At 38.7% G+C, this 14,027-nt stretch overlaps 1 protein-coding gene across 1 annotated transcript in view; it reads left to right on the top strand.

Annotated features, from left to right (window-relative positions):
• The window catches only part of LOC105311203 (putative G antigen family E member 3), a 32,916-nt gene extending 19,107 nt beyond the window's left edge, over positions 1-13,809 (top strand). Inside the window, exons 3-8 of the mRNA XM_023526981.1 lie at positions 4,495-4,586; positions 5,084-5,192; positions 7,663-7,818; positions 8,925-9,050; positions 10,225-10,350; positions 13,235-13,809. Of these exons, the coding sequence (XP_023382749.1) occupies positions 4,503-4,586; positions 5,084-5,192; positions 7,663-7,818; positions 8,925-9,050; positions 10,225-10,350; positions 13,235-13,257 (624 nt within the window). The 5' untranslated portion in view covers positions 4,495-4,502 and the 3' untranslated portion in view covers positions 13,258-13,809. The remainder of the gene's footprint in view (positions 1-4,494; positions 4,587-5,083; positions 5,193-7,662; positions 7,819-8,924; positions 9,051-10,224; positions 10,351-13,234) is intronic.
• Positions 13,810-14,027: the final 218 nt, after the last annotated feature.

Below are 14,027 nucleotides of genomic sequence, written 5' to 3' on the forward strand. Positions count from 1 at the left end.
ACCACTGTTGGCACTGTCACTGGATGCTATTTAAATACACAATAGCAACCATATGAAAGGCTCCACAGTAAAGTGGGAAAAAAGAGAACAGTCAAGGGAACATCAGACCAGTGCAGAGTCAGAGACAGGAAGAAGCCTCACAGTTGTAGCTGTAGAAAGTCACAGCAGGAAAGCGATCTGGGCCTTAAAATAATGGTGATGAACAAAGGCCCACCGCTATTCACATCACTCTTCTCATAACTTAAAGATTCCACAATGGAGGTTGCTGAGGGTCAAGAGCCCACGGAAAAACCGAACCAAGGTAAAAAAACATTGAGAGATAGTTCAAGAACTGTGAAGAATGCTCCTGACGTGGGTGAAACACTGCTGAGCACGTGTAATCCATTTCCTCGTACACAGCTGAAGAAATGGTTTCTAGGCATTTGACTGATACCCTCTAAAGTAGCAACGTTCAGTCGTTTTATTAGTATGTGTGAGAAATACACATTTTGCACAGAATTCAAAAGACATATCAATACATACGTGCACGTACATGTATGGAGTATATTTTCATATTTTATGTGTTGCTCAGGCTAGTATTTCTTTTTTCATGTTTTCTCATTCTTTCAAAACAGAGTTCCTGGCCTACAAAATTAATCTGACGTCTTATGAATACAAACCACTGCTTTCTGAACAAGAAAGTCTTTTCACAGAACATCCACAATAACTAACAAATGTTGCTATGGAAGTACATGGAACAGATACACGTGAGAATCCCCATACGGTCCTCATCCTTGGAAATTCAGTATTTTCAGAGAAAAATGTCATCTGTGACAAGGGCCACTACGACTACCAAATTATTTCTAATTACTGATCAATGGTCAGCTCCATCTGCAAAGCTTCACATGAAAGTTCAGATAACGGTGTCTGCATTGCACATGACCTCTGTCTCTTGATCCAGAAAAGAACTCACAGGCAAAAGGGTGAGCAGGTTCCTATGCCTCTTATTTCCTTTGCAGCCTGAGGAAACTGAGCCTGGGCTGGGGCTCAGCCATATGTCATGCTTTGCAGTACTGTAGCAAAAGGACCCCATCTCCCACTGCGTTCCCATCTTATGGGGCAGGTGTGAGAGGTGCATTTCACATGATAAGTAAGAAAGAATTTGACCTCAACCACCAAGCAGTCTGAGCTGAGAGCCAACTGTTTATGGGCCTCCAGAAAATGGCAGCTGCTCAAAATCTGTGGAAATAATGTCGAATTGTAGAGATAGAGGAGAGAAAGAGTGAACAGGGGTGTCGTTTAGGCACTATATGAATGTCTAAACAATGTACTGTATACTTTAAACTAATAATGAAATAAAATTTTAAAAATGTCTTCAGATTTCTTCTGCTTGAGGGAAAGGAGGCTTTGGTCAATGTGCTTGATTGCAGTGCTCCCACAGGTAGAGGAGCTGCTGGCAGTCCCATTCCTAACTCATTTCTCAGAAGCCCAGACAGAGCTCCTGGATTCAGGTATCAAGCAATTCTTCTTGTCTCGATAGTGCCTTTCATAGCTTTGCTGCTTTCTGTGCATCACCAGAGCTACTTCACAACTTGCTTCCATCCAAATCCAATTATGGTCCTTTATCAAGCGGGCCAGTGGTTATTTCCCACAGGAATGGTGGGAGAAAGCTAAAGATTGGCATGAGACTGAAGTCTGCCCTCTGAAGTGGAGGGGAACAGTTCAGGAATGATCAAAGATCAGGTCCTCACGACGCACAGTTGTCCTGTCATCCGATGGCCTGAACTTGACTGTTAGGAGGTTAGGTTCTCACAGAAACTCTAAACCTACAAATCACTATCTCCCGTTCCTTGAGCATTTTTGAATGTAGTACCTGACAAACGGGTGTTAAGAGAAAGCGTAAGTAAAATTTGGTAATAATACTGTCTTGGTGAGAAAGATAAAAACCATAAAACGCAAGCTAAATAAAAGAGCAGAATTATGACTGTTCAAATTCTTAAATTTTTTTATTAAAGATTAACAATTCACACTCAAGCTGCCTTTTAGAGAAGATGGGAGGGACAGAAAAAGTAAAAATGGAGGGAGGGATGGGGAAAGGGAGAGACAGAGAGACAGGGAAAGACAGATACGGAGAAAGAGAGACAGAGAATGAGAGAGAAAGATTGGAGGGAGGAAGGGAGAGAAAGAGAATGAGAGAGAGAGAGAGAGAGAGAGAGAGAGAGAGAGAGAGAAAGAGAGAGAGAGAGGAGAGAGAGAATGATTTGAGAAACCTACAATATCCCACTCAAGGAATTTCCTTAAAAGAAGCATAATGGATGCGATACATAGTAGTCTTTGCAACAGTATATCTTAAATTCCTTTTAAAAAGCAACTTTCTGATTTGGGTCTTCTTCTTGTCTTTCCCTTACATATGCCATATCCCACACAAATTATGTAAAATTATTGAAACAGGTATGTGCACACTGCTACTGTCTACATTAACAAGAGTTTATATTCCACTGCCTTCATCAACATAAATTTACTACTATAGGAGTCTCCTGCCTAAAAAGATAAGAGCTGCAAATAACTTCATCCTTTATTACAGCAGCTACTGAAGAGACACGTCGAGTCTTCATTAAAAAGTGTCAAATGACATTTTTTGACCTCGATACTCTTTGAATACTCTGTCTTAATAACTTTGCCTTATGGTGTCCACAAGCCTGAATCATGATATCACGACTCACATCCTGCCCCAACTCTGAAAGACCTGCTTTACCCGAGATATCAAAATCTAAATTAACAACTCCCCTGGCGTTCCTCCTCCAAGACACCCTAGAGGCTCTGTCCAGGCAAGGCTCTCCATGACAGTGTTAGACAGTACTGTCATCTTTGCTTGTCAAGTTGCTTGGCTGATATTGGAGAATTAAAGTACATGATGAGCACAGTCACCACTGTCGTACCCAATGCGAGAGTGGATTGAGCCTAGATTGAGCCTTAGATCATTATCTAAGGGAAGCTCTGAAACATGCACTGACTGAATGACCAGAGGTGGATTCAGAGAATTCAGGCAGCAGTCTTGTATTGAAATGTACAAAAAGGCAAGCAAAAAAAGAAATAAAGGAAATAGAGGTGAACCAGTTTAAATTACATGAGCAAATGCCTTGTACTCATGACACAAAACCCAGAATGAGAGAAAGAAGCAATTAATCAAAGCTCGTGTAAAAAGAGGTATTAAAAGCCTTTATATGTACACATTCTCCACTAAAGGTAATCTAGAGTTGTATGTTCACGAACTTTCTGGAAGCATAGGAAAGATTGATAGGTGGGTTGGGGGAGGAAAATGGAACTTCAAGGCCCCTCTTTCGTCTACGGTAGACATCTTGGTTTCAATGCTCTAGGGCCTTGGCGGGAAAACCTGAATCCTCACCCCAGGCACCGAAGTCAGCGAGAATGCCCATTGCTGCGCAAGCCCATTGCTGCGCACGCCCATTGTTGCGCACGCCCATTGCAGCCCTTGACTGTTGCTGAGCATGCGCCTTGCTGTGCGCCTGCTGCCAGCACAGAGGGGCCAGAGGCGGTCGTATTCCTTCCTGCTTGGTTCGTTCTGGTTGGCGGAGACTCAGCTGGTAGGTCCACAGATCCGTCCTGCCCCGAGTCTAAGCGTGAAGAGAGTGAGGGGAGAGCCGGCGGGCTTCAGTCGGGTCAGGGCTGCTTCCTGTGGCCTCCGAGGAGGAAAGTCCTCGAGGTCATTGACTTTCTCCTGTCAGGGTCTCGGCCGCCAAGGCCGTCGTAGGCCTGGCGGGACCAGGACAAGGGAGGATGGTGGGCCGCAGAGTGGAGGGTTCAGGTGAAGATGGGGAGAGAATTGGGGACATTATCTCAGGTTTCTGGGTCCTAGGGGCACCTGGAACTTCCCAGAGAGCACAGAAGCGGTCAGGAGCCCACGGATGGGCCTTGGGCTCAGGGCGGGGTGGGCAGTAATGGCAGGGCCTAAAAACTCGAACGCGGTAGGACCATACCATTGTTCCCGAGTGTTTACGTGCACCAAACGGAGTGCCAGCGGTGAAGTGGGCCCATAGTCTGCATGGCAGCTAGTCACCTGTGCCTGTAGTCCGAGTGCAGAAAGACAGCCTTTATTTGCCCAGAAAACGTTATGTCGGGGACGAAATAGGACTTGTCATCGGGAGTGTGACAAAAACATTAGTCACTCAGGTTTTTAATTTCTAGTGTCATTTTTGTAAACGTGTTCATTATGGGGACTCCAGTTGTAAAATCAAAGTTCATCACAAAAGTCTTCTGCCTTGCTGTGTACCTTGAGTCGATTTCTCTGCCAACTAGGACATGACATAAATGGCTTTGGAAACAGCCCTAATGAGTGTAATTGGAAAGTATGTATAGTTATACATAACTTGAGACCATTTTTGCAAGTATTTTCTTTCTTTTTTTTTTAATTACAAATCATTTTTGGCTGTGGAAGTGGTCATATATAACTATCCCTTTAAATACATTATCCAAATCACAATGTTCTCCTTTCAGTGTGAAATATGAAGAAGCGTGTGAGATGGACATCCCTGTGGAAAACAATACCAGAAGAGCAAGAGCCTTCCGAGCCAGTTGGACCTGTGGTCGTGAGTGCTTTACTATTTCATGTTCCTCTTACCAGAAATTTTATTTTTCTGAAAGTCCTTTTCAACGAAATTAGGTACAGTGAGAGGAGTTTCCGTGTTCAGTAATGGAAGGAAACTTTGATCCTGGGGGAGTCCTTAGGAAAGAAACTTTCGTAAGGAACTTTCATCCTGGAGGATTACATTGTGGTCTTGCCAGTGGAAATACCCCCTATGACTTCTTTCTCATTGCTATTAACAACAGACTGCGTACATGCATCCCATCGGAGTTTAAAATAGCTTCCGAAGGCCTTGTGCGCTACTCCTCTTGGACTAGCCACACTCTGGGAAGACTAGATCCGTTAAGGACAATGATCTAGAATCATGTTTTCCTAAATGTCTATATACTTATTAATCTATCTATCTATCATCTACCTATCTGTGTATTCTGTATATTTTTATCACTGGCATGCATTAATAAGAAAACTTTTTCTTTTGCACCCACACATATACACCCGTAGGCCCAGGAACCCAGTGATGAAAAACCTGAGCGAAAGGAGCTGCCAACTGAGAGTCACGAAATTACACCTGATCAAGAGAAAGAAGATGAAGGCCCACCTGAGATTGAAGGTGAGAGAGAAGAAAGAAGAATGCCTGTGGGAGAAAGGGGGTGTACTTGTAGCTCAAGAATTGTGGCATAACATGACTGTTGTTGCAAAGAAAACATAGAAAAATATCTGAAACATTTTCTGAAAATGGGCTGAAAAAATTGGCAGAATAAGGTTTCCAGCTTGTTGAATCCCTTAACTATAATGAGTTTTCCCCATCCAAATTTTATCTCGTGTGCTCCAAAGGAGTTCCCTTGCTAAATCAGTGGAAACTATGTGTCATTTTAACTTCAAAAAATGTCCATTAGTTTGCTAGTTCTCTTTGTTCTTCTTAGAATGTGGTTGTGTGCCCCCTAAGTCATTGCATCAACAACATGAGTAATTTTTTAAAGCGTGGGCAGATTGCCAGGTCTGCGCATCTTGTAACGCCTAGAATAAAGCCTATTTGCATATGATGATAGTCCCATTTTATAATGGAGAAAGCTGTGGCCGAGCCTTGGACTCATCGAGACCTAGTTCATACTTCATTTCGAGGTTAGCGTTCTTCGTAGCATCTGTGTTATGTATACGAAATAGTGAATGTTTTTTCCTAAAATGCTACATTCTCAAGTGTGTCTCTACAGTAAAGTATTTCAGTACTGGCCCAGGAATAGATACAGTCCAGTGGACCAGGATAGAGACCCTGGCAAGGGGTTCAGTGAATGGTGGTCACTGTTTCCTTTGATTGGTATTTTGATATGGTAAATTTGGTAAAAGTTGGATAATTCAGAATACTGCCTCATAGGTAATTAGAAAGTATGTTATTTTTTTTATTTTTCAATTACAGTTGACATTTAATAATATTTTATATCAGCATAGTGGTTAGACATATAAATTCAGACATGATTTGGTCCCCCCAATTCTTCTAGTACCCTCCAAGTGGATTGTGATTTTTAAAGTGACCTTTATAAGAGTAGAAATAATTTTAGGTTTAGGAAAATCCAAAGTATTTTTCAATGATTATAAAGCTGAACTTATTTTTCTAACCATCTAGTATTTTCATCAATCGCTGGTAGTGAATTATTTACATAATTCAGGCCAGAGATCATTTTAGCAGTTTGCCAGGGAGAAGTTTCTCCAATGTGAATAACAAGAGTTTACTCATTTCTTTCCACCCTCCTTCCTTTATTCTCACTGAAAGACAGACATTTTGCTGTTTATCACTACTAATTTGCTATTATTCTTACCACTTTCTTCTGAATTGGCCTCGTTTATGGAAAGTTACAAGTAGGGCCTTTACACCTAAATGGAAATAGTAATTCGCATATAATAATTTTCGTGTTATTGTAGTAAGGGATTGATGCTACCACTGTCAGCTTTGTTATAGGGCAACGGATGCTCTCAGTAAATCCTTCAGTAAATTAAATTTTATTTATAATTACAAGACTATCTATGGTGTAGACCTCAGGTTCCTTCGATAGAGCTGATGCTCTACTCTTTAGACTATAGTGATACACAGGAACTGTAGGAGTGTTCTTTACATTAACATCATCATTTGATATATGTTTTCACACTACAGGAAAACAAAGATGTGAAGTTCGGCTTTGAGTTACACTTTTTATCACACTAGACTACAGGCTTTTATACTGTATAACAACGGAATGAAGCTTATATTTTTCTTATATATATCCCCTCTCTACAGCTCAAAATAATCCACTTTTGTTTTTTTTCCAAAAGCATCATTTTATTATATCATATTTGGGTTCAGTTATCTCTGTCAAAAACTTTACTCATGTGCATTCTCAAGGAAACGATATGACATGCTTCCACCTGACACACCTCTCTAATCTTCGGTCCCAGCCAGCTGAAACACAAACACTGCAGTTAGTCCAAGAATAATAAAAATGATGACATTATCTTTTTTCCAGATTTATAGAAGTATAACAGACAATTAGTTACTCGTATTTATGTTGTACAATTCAATGAGATTTTATTTCAGTTATATTTGGCATACAATAATACATTAGTTTCTGTTGTACAGCATAGTGACTAGAGATCTATATAATTCACAAAGTGATCACCCTACTAAATGTAGAACCCCTCTTCCCCTTTACATATTTATTACAACACTGTTAACCATTTTCCTTATGCTACACTTTATATTTCCATGTCAATTTTGTAACTATCTACTTGTTCTTCTTAATCCCTTTGCCCTTATTCGCCTTCCCCTTCCGTCTAGTAGTCCTCAAAATATTCTCTGTATCTTTGAGTTCATTTCCATTGTCGTTATTGTGGTTTATTTTGTTCTTTATATTCCACATGTACATGAAATCATGTGATATTTCTCTTTCTCTATCTGACTTATTTCATTCAGCGCAGTAACTTCTAGGTCTATCAAGGCAATACCATTTTCCATCCCCTTCCTTTTAGTCAGTGTCTGTCTTTTCATCTGAAGTGAGTGTTTTGTAGACACCATATATAGGGGTCCAGTTCGTGATCGCCATTTTTTTAAGGGCCTGGCACAGAAGCAGATCTCCAGGACCTGGCTCAGATAAACATTGTGGATAAGGGCAGACAGAGACCGGATGTCAAGAACGCTGACTTACCAAAAGCAGAAGCTGGTATGTCACACATAAGAATACAATTTATGGCGTTACTGTTTTCCCCAAGTCTATCCTGAACGATATAGAGATAACATACTGTAACTTTAATAGAACACACATTTAAAGATTTTGGAATGGAAGTTGAGAGCTTAAATGGCTGACTTGTAGTCTATGTGTGGAGAAACAGGTTGGGTCAAAGCCTCATTGAATTATAAAGTATGCAAAAGTTTCTTTACTTATGAGTATATGGACTTTAACCAAGAGGAAGTAATTTTCAAATTTTAAATAATTCCTACTATAAACAATACAGTAAGCACTTGAAATAATTATCGGTGTGTGTGACTAGCTGAGGCACTGAAGTAGGTGTTAGTACCAGCTTGAATATTCTTTAAGTGATCTGCTGGGAGAATCCCTTAACTTCTAAACTTATCTTTACTCTTGTAAATAGTGAAATCACATCAGAGATTTAAAAAAAATATTTCAGTACAGGTATTTTCCACTTCTGGTTCTCTTGGACAGAATACAGAGTGTACAAAGATATTCTGTTTTTCATGACGTTTATCGTGACGTTTTTTTCATCATGAAATGTTTTCTTCTGTCAAATTTCACCATCTGAATTGAGATTTTCATTGCTACTAAGGTAAAATATTATCTTCCGTCAGATTTCACCATCTGATTTGAAATTTTATTGCTACTAAAATAACGAGTCAGGACTCCACTTGGTGTTTCTTTTTATACATGGATATCTGTTCTTAACTTTTGTCAAAATCTGACTTCTGGCTTTAGAAAATAATTACACTTGGTCGTTTCCCCATTGAAACGTGAACTGAGTGAGTCAGGAAATGGCCAGAAATAGTCTAGTTTCTCTTTTCTGTGTCTAATTAAGTTGAGAATGTGCATGCAGTCACCGATGCTCAGGCGGCTGTGAGTAACATACCTACAATAAGCGTGCTCCCTGTCACCCGTGGCACTCTTAGGGAGTTACTGTTGCTAATACACATGTAGACATTATGGCAGAATCACCTCCAGCTATATAGAATGCGGCATAGTAATCGTTTCTGCCTTGAAACATTAACTGACAATGTTTGAAGGTGAAAGACTGAAACCTTATTAATTACTGAGTAACCCACTTATGATGGTTTGCCACTCACATTGATAACCTTTTTATTAAGGGCCAGACGTGGAAGCTGATCTCCAGGAACTGGCTCTACCAAAGACTGAAGGGGAAGGCAGAAAGGGTCCTGATATCCAGGGTGAGATTTTACCAATTCGAAAGCCCATTGAAGTGGCAGAAGTAGGTATGTCGTCTAATAAGAGTGCAACGTACATTTTTTTTTCCGTCTTTTACCATTACATCATTAATAATGTAGCGATAGCATTACTTCTTTTTAAATAAGAGATCACATATAAAGATTCTTTGAAAGGTAGTCCAAAACCCAAAGACTGAATGCCTAACTTATAGTTTATCAGAGAAACAAATTATGTTAAAGCCTTACTGAATTATAAAGTAGGAGAACATTTTCTTATATTGAAGTATTTCTACTTGAATCAGCAGCTAAAAATTATGTTAAAGCCTTACTGAATTATAAAGTAGGAGAACATTTTCTTATATTGAAGTATTTCTACTTGAATCAGCAGCTAATAATTTTTGGCCTTTTTCATCATTCCTGCTTTCAAGAATACTTGAAGTATTTGAAATAATAATCAGTGTATAAAATAAGGTGAGGCACTGATGTAGGATCAAGAGTAGGCTTTAACATAATTTCTGTGATTCTGGGAGATCCCCTTACATTCTAAAGTGGTGATTATTCTTATATGAATAGTGTATCAAATCAGATATACAAAAATCATTTTCAAGGCTGACTTTTGTGTTCTCATGTTCAGTTGTCTGTAATACATAGAATACATAGATATTTCGTTTTCCAGGACTTATCCCTTATAAGATACCACCTTGAGTCAAATTTTAAGGTTGGGTTTCAACTTACGCAAATGAGTAAACTCTCCACTAGAGGTTCCTTTTCTTGTATAGGGACCTGGATAGTTGTTCTTAGATCCTGCCAAATTCTGGATTCTTCTGGCTCTGAGAAAACAACTGATTTTTAAATCTTTTTCCGAATAGAGGCACAAATTCATGAATTATAAAATGGCAAGGATTGTCTAGTTCCCAGTTTCTAGGTCTGATCGAATTGAGAGGAAGCAGGCCGTCACTGATGTCATGGCGGGTGTGAGTTAGATACCCCAGCTTAGCACACTCATGGTCCCCAGTGTCAGTCTTAATGCGTTAGAGTACCTAATGAAAATATGGACACTATGAGGTTATCTCCTCTAACCATATCAAAAGTGGCATAGTATAAGTTTCTGCCTTCAAAAATCTATAGATAACATTTGAAGTTGAAAGAGAACAACATGAATAATTTCTGAGTAATCAACTTCAGGATGTTTTCCGTTCCAATTGATAATGTTTATTATCAGGGCCTGATACGGAATCTGATCTCCAGGACCTGGCTCAGCTGAATATTGGGGATGAGAGCAGACATGGACTGGATGTCAAGGAGGCTATCTTACCAAAGGCAGAATCCATTTATATGGCAGAAGCTGGTATGTCACGCATAAGAATACAATTTCCGGGGTTTCTGTTTCCCTCAAGACTATCCTGAACGATATAGAGAGAACATACTGTAACTTTAATAGAACACACATTTAAAGATTTTGGAATGGTAGTTCGGAGCTGAAATGTCTGACTGGCTGGCTGACTCGTCTATGCGTGTGAGAAACAGGTTGGGTCAAAATCTCATTGAAGTATAAGGTATGCAAAAGCTTCCTTTCTTTTGAGTATACGTGCTTTAACCAAGAGCAAGTAATTTTCAAGTTTTAAATAATTCCTACCTTAAACAAAAAATGCACTTGAAAAAATTATTGATGTGTGTGACTATGCTGAGGCAGTGAAGTACATGCTAGTTCCAGCTTTAATGTTCTTTATGTGATCTCCTGGGAGAACCCTTTAACTTTTAAACTTAACTTTAATGTTATAAGTACTGAAATCAAATCACAGATATTAAAAAATATTTCCATGTTGGATTTTCTACTTTGGTTCTCTCGGATAGAATACAGTGCACACAAAGATATTCTGTATTTCATGACATTTTTTTTCATCATGAAATATTTTCTTCTGTCAAATTTCACCATCTGAATTGAGATTTTCATTGCTACTAAAGTAATGAGTCAGCAGTCCACTTGGTGTTTCTTTACTATATACGGAATGGGATATCTGTTCTTAGCTTTTGTCAAAATCTGACTTCCTGTGGCTTTAGAAAATAACTACATTTCGGTCCTTTCCCCATTGAAACCTGAACCGAGTGAATCGCGAGATGTCCAAAATAGTCTACTTTCTCTTTTCTGTGTCTGATCAAGTAGAGAGAGTGTTCAGGCAGTCACAGATGCTCAAGGTGGCTGTGAGTAACATACTTCCACTAATCATGCTCCCTGTCACCCCGGGCAGTCTTAGCGAGTTACTGTTCCTAATACTCATATGAACACTATGGCAGAATCAGTTCCAGTCATATCAAATGCAGTGTAGTATCTGTTACTAGTTGAAACATCAATTGATAAGGTTTGAAGGTCAAAGACTATAACCTTACTCATTCCTGAGTAATCCCCTTAAGTCGGTTTGCCACTCAAGTTGATAACGTTTTTCTAAGGGCCTGATCCAAGATCTGAAATCCTGGAACCGACACTGCCAAAGACCGAGAGTGAGGGTTGACCGGTCATTACAAGAGCTTCTGAATTTCAAAGCAGCACTTTATGCTTAGGGGAGAAATGACCTTGCATTAGTCTTCTAAACCTTTGTAATCTACAAAGCTGGGCCCAGTCATTAGACTACTTACATTAAGAGAGCTTTCCGACTTCTTCCAGGAGCCTATTAAACATGGCTAAAATGTTTTCATAGGAATATGATAATCTTTTAAATGATATTTTATAAGAGAGGTAATAAAATGCATGAGCATCAGATATTAAAGTTAAGAAAAAAGAACAACAGAATATACCAAGAGGATATGATACGTGGTACATAATAAAAGCAGAGACCCTTAGGAAATGGAAACACAATTCAACTAAGAAATCTGAAAGATGGCCCTTTTGAAAAGTATTTGCAAAAAAATTAGGTATCGGACACAAAGACACTGAAAACAATTTTTTTGGGGGGAGTGCATTCATTACTTACATATGCTGGAGAATGTGGAAGAAGAAGTATACACAGTACGGAATTGGAGTAAGACACTAACCTCACAATTTATATGACTGAATGTGAATACATTCTTGAAGTTGAAAGTAGTAGTTTCAAAGTATGGATGAAATGGTTGCTATACTAGGAAAGCATATGTTATTTAATATATCCTAGCAGGATCAGAATATTGAAACATCACAGATAAAATGGTAAAAGTTCGATAATTTTTCAGAGTTGTCTCTCTAAAGCTCTTATGTTAGTTAACATCCTGGTAATGTGTACTTGAAAGTTGATGAAAGTAGAACTTAAGCATTCCCATCACAAAAAATAAATGTTAACTCTGCGCTGATTGAACTGTTAATTCTTTATCTTTGTCTTGGCAATCATTCCTCATTCTACAGCCACGAAATCACCGTATTTTATGCTTTAAGTATAGACAATTATATTTATTAGTTATTGCTCAATAAAATTTTCAAAAGCATTTTAGGAAACAGATGTTTGAATTTTCTGAGTTTCATTCTCTTCACTTGTACTCTCTTCCCTTCTCCCTCTCTCTCTTCATTCATTTCTTCTTCTTTCTCTTTCCATACTGTAAGGCATATCACATATGTGCTTCACATCTTGATGTCAAAAACGATGCTGAAGTTTTAAAACTACTGTGACAGTATCATTTTCTATACAAACTGAAACACTTTTGAATGTGTGAAAGGCATTAATTGTAATTACACTGGGACCACAGGTGAAGTTAGGGACACATGGTTACCCTACTTTGACAACCACATAAGTACTAAACTAGCCAAGAGGATCATTTTTGCATTTCTGCACCATAGAGAAAAAACATGTATCACTGACCTTTATATTTACTTCACGTAAGCAGTACCAAATGCCACTTTTCTCTCTTAGCTATCTTCTATTCAGAAGATTATTTCAAGTCAAAGAGTTTAAATTAAATTGAAGAGTCAATTCTATTTGCTTTTTTTTTTAGGTGTTTTGCATGTTACTTAGCAATTTAGTAAAAGCGTTCACGAATTTTGCTTCAATTTAAAGCTTCCACTTAACAGGTTCACTCCATCTCATGAGTTCTGAATGGGAATAGTCTTTTTGTTTTCTTGTATCAACAGAAAGAGAGGTGTGTTTTTAAAAATGCTGGCAAAATACATCCCTGGAAGTCTGTCTTGTAAAGCCAAAACGGTCATGTTTTTTGTATACGTTTAATGGAATCGACATAAAAGCATTTTACCACCTATTTTTGTCTTCCAGGAGATGGGCAACCACAGGAGTAAAGGAAGAAGAGTTGAAACCGCCAAATTGTTCTGTGGGATGTTTGTTAACATTCTCTCAATGAAGTTTTATGGCTTTCTTCAAAGTGTCATTCCACTCCTTGTTAAATTTATGCCCAAGTGTTCGATCCTATTGAAAAGCATCTCATTTTCTGACATTGTCTCTTCTGATCAAACTGGTATATCCAGATGTGTTTGTACATTGATATCCTCTCCAGCAGTCTTGCTAAATCTGCTTATTAATTCCAGAAGGTGATTGGCGTCTAGATCCTTTTCTGATTTTCAACATGGACAATCCTATCACTTTTTACTACTAGCAGTTTTGTTTTGTTTTGTTTTTGCAATCTTAAATATCATGCCCTCTTTCTTTTTCCCTGTTTTCAACATTGGACAGAGCTTCCCGGTACAGTGTTAAGAAAACTGATAAGAGGGGACCATCCTTGTCTTACTTCTGATAGGAAATTGAAAATTGTTAACATTTCACCAAGTTTACTGTGAAGTAATGGAAAGTCCCTTTCCAATCATAGCTCCTGAAGAATATATGTCTTGAATGTATGTTTTACTTCAAAACCTTGTGCATTTATTCAGATGATCACACGGCGTTGTTCCTCCATTCATCTGTTAAAATGATGAATGATATAGTTAAGTTCATACACTGAAACAAACCTCATCGTCTGGGGCTGGGGTCAGAGGAGAAACTTGGTCACGTGTGTGGGGTGACAAATCCCTGAGTTGTGTACTTATGACAATAATTCCCTTTCTTGAGTTCTTTA

This window comes from Pteropus vampyrus, unplaced genomic scaffold (genome assembly GCF_000151845.1).
Source record: "Pteropus vampyrus isolate Shadow unplaced genomic scaffold, Pvam_2.0 Scaffold1000001848, whole genome shotgun sequence".
NCBI classification, from domain to species: Eukaryota; Metazoa; Chordata; class Mammalia; order Chiroptera; family Pteropodidae; genus Pteropus; species Pteropus vampyrus.